Below are 9,072 nucleotides of genomic sequence, written 5' to 3' on the forward strand. Positions count from 1 at the left end.
AGTCCATTGCTTCTCAACTATAGAGCCAACAAAACAAACCCCCTTTTTGTTCACTTTCAACCCACAAACATGAAGAAAGCAAAACAAAGAGACTCCATGGCTCCCTTGCTCTTCATTTGCATTCCTCTCTTGCATTTGCAATTGAAAGCTGAGCCACTAATGTCTTCAAGAAAATGCAAAAAAACTCATATATGTAAATGAATATATGTGTATAAATGTAGTGTTGTTGATGTCACCACAATTTTTACTATTCTCATCACAACCCATCATCCACTCAATTTTGTTTTTTTGGTTTTTAATTTTTTTAAAATAAAATTGAGTAGTTTTAATATTTTATTTAAAATATATATATATATATATATATATATATTTTGATTTTAATATAAAATTAATTTAAAAAATAATAAGAATAAGTTTTGGTGGCAATAACAAAAAATGTGGTGATATGTGGTAGATGGTAAATTATGGTGGCAATAACAACATTATCTATATGATGATAAGGAAGCTTAGTTATGAGATAAAATCATAGAAATAATTAATCAACAAAATTTAGTGTATAACTTGTACAAAGACCTTAAGTTTATTATTTGTGTAGCATATTATTTTAGAACTTTTTGGAGCCTATGGGCATGGATTTTTGCTAGCAAAAATATTTACGCATGTTTGGAGGGAACCTTGTTTCAATGTGAGTGAGTGAAAGTGTGAGTGAGTAAGTCTGAGTGACCAGTTTCATGAGCCCACTCATGTGCTCACATTGTTAATAGCTTTAAGCTTGCTCTTTTTTTTTTTTTCATTTTTTTTTCAATATTAATTTAGTCAAATATTTTCTTTTTAAATTGTGTATTTCATTTTGGAAACACAACCATTTACTAATTGCCACTAAAATTGAACAAATGAACACTTGGCAAGTGAACTAGCATTGCACTTCTACAAGTTAACTAAGTTAGTTTTTTAATGCATAACTTACATATATTCTACATCTGTTTGTTGTTTATTTTTTGATTTTATGGTTTTTAAAGTTCATTAACTTTTTTTCTAAAATAATAAGGATTTTCATAGGAGAGAGGTGTTATGGAACAAGAGACTTAAAGTTTTATTTTAGTAGAATATTTATTTTGGTTGTTGTTGTTGTTGTTGTTGTTGTTTTTTTTTTTTTTTTTTTTTTTTTTTACTTTAATTATAAAAGATATCTTTCAAATTACACATAATTAATTAAATTTTGAATTTAATTTATTGAAAATATTAATGAATCAATGGATTAAATAGTATTTATAAAAGTTATATTTTCTTCAAAAGAATACAAGGTTTAATAGTTTTTTCAAATAATTTTATAAGTTGGGGTTTGATTTATGGCATTGATATGTTTTAACCTATAGGTTTTTATTTTTACAAAAAATATAATATATATATATATATATATATATATATATATATAATATTTTTTTAAATATTAATTATTTTGATTCAATGACTTATAATACAAAGTGAAAAAAAAAAATACCGACTATTTATTCTAATTCAAAAACTCTCAACAAAAGATATTTTTTCTATATCAAGGACATGAATCTTTAAGAAAGAAATCCTCAATACACTCTTATATCATTCAAAAAGACTAAGAAATCACTCAAAGATGGTAATATATTAAATTAAAATGGCCATTGCCAAAGACAAGAAGATGAGGAAGTCTTGAAATAAGAATAAGTATTAGAAAGGCATTGACAAGAGTGAAAAAGGCTTCACTCTTGTCTCCATATATACTCTCTAACTAGGAGCTATGTGGTAATATGCTATAAGACCTCCAACTTTGTATTGACTTTGTTAGATACATGTCTTAATTTGCAAGGCAAGTTATCAATATGTGGACCACATAGTTAGCTTGTTCTACAAGCTATTAACATGTGTAATATGTGGTTAATTTATTAACCTAGTTTTTAGCCTACTAATTACTACAAACATGTGTAAAGTCAAAGCAATGTCTATGAAGCTTTTAAGAAGCTTTTCTAAAAGATATTATGAAATTTATCTACTTTTACTTACTTCTATCTAATCATATAAGTTATTATTGAAATAAATTCGTATGTCTGTGATAGTCCATATATAAACATAATTAAAAATATTCAAAATATTAAATATGTTTGTATAAAATATAATAGCATAAGTTGTTTTATTTTTAATATATATATAGATGCTTTAAAATAAAAAAATAAAAAATTTAATAAGAAGATTTTTTTTAAAAAAAAAAGAAAAAGAAAACTTTTTTAGAGGTTATTTTAAGTTATCTTGAATAAAATTAAATAACTACTTTATTTTGAGTCAATATATAAGTACAAAATAGAAGGCTAAATCTATGAAATGAAAATCCAAAAAATGTTTAACCTTAAATTATTAGGTTTGATATGAAAATGTTACATGTTGTTGTACATGACACAAAAGCATGGTAAAATTGCTTATAAATGCATACAAAAGTTTGATTTACTAAAAATATAATCTTAAATTCACTTAAAGATTTAAATTTTGATAAAAATAAAATAATTATAATGTTATCATATCCTAGTAGTATATAATATATACATATATATATATATATATATATATTTATATAGACAAAAATAAAACGATATATATATATATATATATATAGAAAGAGAGAGAAAAAGAAATCAAAAGATGTATACATATATATTAATAAATATTCAAATATAAATTTATATATATAGAATAAACATATCCATATTTACATGTGTATTTATTTTTTCATGTATTATACCATTGTAACACATTATAACACATTAATTGTGAAATACAATCAATTGTAACACATTATTGGTTGGTACCATATCAATAATTCTTGTAGTTGCATCTCAACACATACTTGTCATGGTTTACACAATTGACATAAAATCCAACAAGACCAGGTGTCTACACTTTGATCAATTACCCAACATTTCATTCATGAATTTTTCATTTATTTTTTTCTAACTTGTCTTTTTGAAATAGAATTTGACAAAACTAAGGACCCAACCAAACCATAGCTCACTTTCGTAAACATCATTTTCCCAACGTTTTAACAATTTCAATGTGACAAACACTCTAGTAATGTTTTAACTTCTTGCCTATAAAATTCCATTCCCCTATTTTAAGTTGTTTTCGAACACTACAATTAATTCATTCATTCATTCTTCATGAACAGTGAAAAAGCTCAGCTCCACTTTATCTACATGGAAACCATGAAAAAGCCATTATGGAGCTGCTTGATTGTAGGCACACATTACACTTTATTGTGTCTATTATTTTTTTTATTATTATTATTGTTTTTTTGGTAAAGTGGTTGAGAAACCATACGACATGTGATGTGCTTGTGAGAAGCCCAGAAACCAGTTGGGCAGGTGAATGGCATCTTATTCATGTGGGTGCCTTTCAATTCAACTCTGCTCTGCCTCATCTCAATTATATACTTTGTAGCTTTCAGCTTCTTCACAATCTGTGCCTTTGTGTTGGTCCCCAAATTGCTTCTCAGGATCCCAGACCTTCAAGAGGGCCAAGGTAACAAAAAAGTGATTTATGTAAAATGAAATAAAACAATAAAATGACGTAAAAAAGATTAGAAATTAGAAATTAACTGAAAACAGAACATGGCATCAATGACTGTAAGGATAGGGTTTCAATCTTTCGTATGGCCTCGTCCAACTTTGATATGAAGATGGCTGCATAGGGGCACCTGTAATTGAATGAACCTGGTATTGGGAAGGCAGGGGGGGGGGGAACAAAAAAGTGTAAAAAGGTTGGAAAATGTTCAAATTTCATTTTGATACATTTGTGATATTTGCATATTTTGATACAAATTTTGATATGCAAATAATGATGAAAATGTTATATTTTATTTTTATTTTTATTGACTTTTTTTTACAAAAGTTATGAAAATATGAAAACTTATTTCTAAGAAGCTTGTTTAGTTTTGTTGATAATGTAATAAATAAATAAAAGATAAAATAGATATGTAAATTATAAGATCTAACAAGAAGCAAGTACTTGTGGTAAAAAACAACATTTTATAATGAGTTAGATCTGTTTAGTGGGTCAAATATGAGTTAAGGGGGCCCTTATGTTTGAAAGTCCACTTTGAAAAGCTGTGATCAAAAAACTGAAAAGAAAGAAAGAAAGAAAGAAAGGATTGTACTTGTATTGTATTTTATTGAAGCTTAAGCATTTGAAGATAATATAAAGTAAGAAGATGCTATGAAGTGGACCTTAAGATTTTTTTATTTTAAGTATCAATTAAGAAACTCATATTTTGATTTTGAATTCTTTGACAAAGTTTTCAACATGTATACACGAATATTCTTAGCCATTTTTGACATGCTTCTTAAATTTTTATAGAAACCACCTTGTAATGTGGACTTCATACAAATACTAGAAGAACAATTTATTTATCTTATTTAGAAAAAAAAACACATTCCGCCTTATCTTTTTCTCTAATGACTTTCTAGCTAATTTTTCAAATATAAAGCCAACCAAGGGAGCTTTTCAATTTCAGCCAATTACAAGTTTTAAAAGGTGAGGTTTATATTCTTATCTTCTATACATAAAAGACCTCTATAGCATATAAAACGATCTTTGTAATGAATATCTTATAAAATGATTACATCTAAACATGTTTTTAATACATATTTATGTATAATATATATATATATATATATATATAAATAAAATAATTTATTGAATACATATTAAATGTATACTTTATCAATTAAATATAAATTAAAAATTATAAAATTATTTATAGTGTAAATATTTAAAATATAAAAATATAAAATAAATTTTATAAAAAATATTTTAATACATAAACTATTGTTAATGTATATGCAATTGTGTATACACACATCTTATATATTAAAGATAATGGTGTTTTTATGTCTATTTGTCTTTGTACATTCATCTAAAGGTAATTATATCTCTTCATATGTCCATCCATTTATGAATTCATTTACAATCTTAAACCAATTTATACCTCATTAAATGTCTCAATAAAAATAAATAAATAATGACTCAACATTCAAAGTTAATACCAAGAGTCACACCCCACAAACTTTAACCATATTGTGTATTGTGTATTGTCTACTTTGCAAGAGATGCACAATATTTATTTGTTTATTTATTTATTTCTATTTTGTTGTTGCAATGCTATTTAAAGAACAAATCTTGATATTAATTAATTTCTACTTTTTCTACAAACACACACACACACACACATATATATATATATATATATATATACATATATATACACAAAAACAAATATGACATCTCTTATATAAAACAGCTAACAGCTAAAGAAGATAAATCAAGAAGATAAACTAGGCTTCATCAAAAGTGAAACAATAATTCAACTTCTCATCAATCAGACATCAAAATCAACATTGTTGCAAATTGTGTAAAGTAACACCACAACATGGAACGACATTGAACATTGAGTTTCACATCAAATAAAACCTCAAACAAAATGTTAATCTACAATATTTAGTTTACAATGTTTTTTTGCGGCCAACAGCAAACAGGTTTCCACTAGTTCTTAATGAACTAGCTATGCAATAGAAGCTCAAGCGATGTGAACAGCTTTGCTAACATCCTGGGCTTCAGAATGTTCAGTGAGCCACAGCTGAGTAGTATAGCGATGAGGGGAAGAGGGGCTGTGATCCTGTTTGTTTGTAGGGCAATTGCTTCGCACCGCAATGCAGACATACAGACAGCTACAGACACACCTTTCACTGCAATGCTGCTTCGATTCGAGATTATGAAGTGGCTTTGCCTCGATTCGTTGTAGTGACTTGGAACCGAACGTCGTTACTACGTAGACAAGTTACAAGACGTGATGTTATGGTCTCTTGTGTGGAATAAGCAATGCTGCTGATTGTTGCAGATAAGTCCCCATCTGGAACCGGAACATTGAGTTGGAAGTCGCAAATCTCGACGGAAGAAATGAGACTATCGGAACAGCTTAAAGTTGCTTGTCCAATTGATTGTTGTCAACCGCATTCTGCGTTTGCTAAACTCGAAGGAGCAGTACAGCAATTTCAGAATATTGTGTTGCTGATTATCCTAAATGTTAGGTTTCTCATTCCTTCAGAACATACCGTGTTTATTACTCACAATGCACTTCATAGATGGCGAAGCCTGTGTGAGCAACAGCTAGAACTCCTTGACAAGAGTGCATGTTGTGTTCATTCCTACTGTTGGTTACTGCAGAACAAGTTGCATTGCTGCAACTAATTGCATCATTCCACTATCAACAAGTAGGTTATAAACTGATGCTTTCTGTCTGCAAAAGGCATCGTCGTAGACACATTCGAAATGACCGAAAGCTTTACGAAATTTGTCATAGGGCACATTAAAAGAGTACCATCAAACAAGGGGAAAGGGCAGATGTATGCTAGGGATTTTCCCCACAAAACTATAATACATATATGGAGGGCATAAAAGTGCAGAGAAAAAAAAGCCTCCGATATACGATAGAAATTCCGTTAATGTATCTTCACATTAACATGAAATTTGAAGTAGAGTACAGAACTGAAAACGGTATCTCTGAATGGCTGTTTCATGCGACTCCCCCAACGTGAATCAAAGAGTAGGAAGTGAACGAGAAACACGAGATTTGTCGTCGAATTCTCTTGATTGATCATGAATAATGCTACAGTAGGAGGTGCAATATTCCCACACCCTTTTCAAAATGCTATGCTACACCTTGGGGAAATTACACCTTGAATGGTAAGACCTTGCTGAGGATTTCATCACTCAGGGCTTGTACCTGCTGGTCCAAGCTACGGAGGGTTTCCTCCTTCTGCTCGTCCAAGTTAGCAAGGGACTGAGCTAGCTCCTTCTCAATCCTGTTTCGAGATTCCTGAAGCTTCTCGTCCAACATAGCAGCAGTCTCCCTCTTTGTCTTGGCCAAAGCCTCAGTGGTCTCAATGCGAGCGGCCTTCAAGATCGCCTCGGCTTCATTCTGCAGATTCTTAATTTCTCCAGAGTTGTCGCGTACTCCCATGAGCTTCGACCGGATAGCCTCATCACGCGAATCCATGACCTTAGCCACGGGCTTGAACCAGATGTTGTCGAGGGCAACCATGAGGAGCAAGAACTGGACGGCAATGATCGGGAGCGTCAAGTTGAAGTCAAAGATCTTACCCTTGGGCTCCTTCTCGACCTCCTCGGCCAGGGCGGGCAACACCATAAGCACATTGATTGCCAAGAACGAGGCCTGCTTCATTAAAGCGCTCTGCGACGCAGCATCCTTGACACTCCGGATCGCCTGCTTCACACTCCTCTCGAGCTCCGACAACGATGCCACACCGGCGCGGACCTCAATGGCCTTCCTAGCCACTCGCTCGATCGCGGCTCTCTTTCCAACAGGCCCGATGTTCACCACCTGCGAACTCCTCAATCCAGTAGACCTGATTCCAACAGGAACCACTGCCATGACCGCGGACGAGCTCGCCATGGCCGCCATAGCTGCCATTACTACTCCACAACCGATCGAATTCCCAGGTTTCACCAAGAATCCAACAGGTCACAAACTGGAAGAGAGAAGAAGCAGAGCAAAGTCAGTTCGGAATTGAGAAGCCAACGTGACGCGACGGTGCGAAGCTCATATAAGAGGATTGCGTTGGATTTGGACCGATTGCGGGGGATAACGAAGGGCCTGCGCAACTTTGGAAACCAGCCATAGCGAGTTGGGTGGCTAGAAAATGCCCTTCGCTGACAGCACAACCCATCATCGCCACAACTGGATACTTCACACAACCCCCCCCCCCCCCCCCCCCCAAAGTCTCCCTTCGCCTTTCACTTTAAGCAAATGCGCACATCTGCTAAAAATATACAAACAGTTCATCAAGCGCTTCATTTCATTATTTTTCTTATATTGACGTTTGAACATTTGATAAAAACTATGTGAAACGTATCACTCTTTTTGCTTGATAATTCTAATGGATGCTGATAATTCATTACTTGATTCAAAGAATACATGTTTACATATATGTGTAGAGCAACTTTGATATGATTATTGTAGATACCATTAGTTTAATTACAGCATATAAAATATAATTTGTATGTATGTATTTATAGAATACTTAAATACTTTTTAGTCTTATTTTTTGTATAATCCAAAAATCAAGAACACAAAACAAACTTTAAAATAAAGAGAATGTATATGCATATGTATATATATATATATATATATATGAATGATTTTATATAAGAATTTTAAAATGTCCTATAAATGAATTATATGAAAAGGGCTATGTGGAAATAATTTAAAATAATGTATGCATTAGTATAATGTTTATTTCTAAAGATTTTGTGTCATGAGAGAAATACTTGCAATAGTTTCCAAAGAATACAAGATTACGCATATATATATAAACATACATATATATTTTACTCTAATGAATCACAATGAAGTCTTAAAAAATAAGACTACTTAGGTAAATGGTTGTTGAGGTCTCACCACAAAGAATTTGACATATTTGTGAACATGTGAAGCAAATGTATTTGCATTGAGATATTTGTTGCATAATTTATGATAAAAGCTATTGAGAGATTTTTTTTTTTTTTTTTTTTTTTTTTTTTTTTTTCAAGACTAATATATGAAATTTCAAAATGATATAATCAATAAATGATAATAAAATAATGATGTTCAAAATAATTATAAATAAAAAAAATATTTTATTAATAGTAGCAAGTTTTGAGGTTTTAGAATAAAATAATAAAAGAAAGTTGCAATGAAATATATGTGTATAAATTACAAATTAGCAAAAAAAATGAAGAATACTATAAAACAAATATAAAATAAACACAAGTTCTTATAGAGATAAGAATTAACTTGGCCATAATCATATCTGTGCCTATCATCATGCATGGGATTTTTACTTAGTTGGATGGTATGACTAATTCATGTATTATTTTATTATAAAATGATGAATATAAACTTGGTAAAATAAATATTTAGGAGGTCACTTTGAATCTCTCTTACAATTAAAGTTAAAGATACAAATAATTTTTTGCATCTTGCCAAGGTCTATT

General features: G+C 30.7%; 1 protein-coding gene across 1 annotated transcript; it reads right to left on the reverse strand.

Moving 5' to 3' along the window:
• Positions 1-6,502: 6,502 nt before the first annotated feature.
• Positions 6,503-7,793, reverse strand: LOC112282925 (ATP synthase subunit b', chloroplastic). Its single transcript, XM_024521118.3, has one exon. The coding sequence runs from the start codon at positions 7,508-7,510 to the stop codon at positions 6,749-6,751; it is 762 nt and encodes a 253-aa protein (XP_024376886.1). The 5' UTR covers positions 7,511-7,793; the 3' UTR covers positions 6,503-6,748.
• Between the last annotated feature and the right edge of the window lie 1,279 nt (positions 7,794-9,072).

The sequence above is a fragment of the Physcomitrium patens genome, chromosome 5 (genome assembly GCF_059467195.1).
Source record: "Physcomitrium patens ecotype Gransden chromosome 5, ASM5946719v1, whole genome shotgun sequence".
Classification (NCBI taxonomy): Eukaryota; Viridiplantae; Streptophyta; class Bryopsida; order Funariales; family Funariaceae; genus Physcomitrium; species Physcomitrium patens.

Excerpts from the sequence above, each read along its gene's own strand:
- LOC112282925 (XM_024521118.3), bottom strand. The coding sequence starts at position 7,510 with ATGGCAGCTATGGCGGCCATGGCGAGCTCGTCCGCGGTCATGGCAGTG.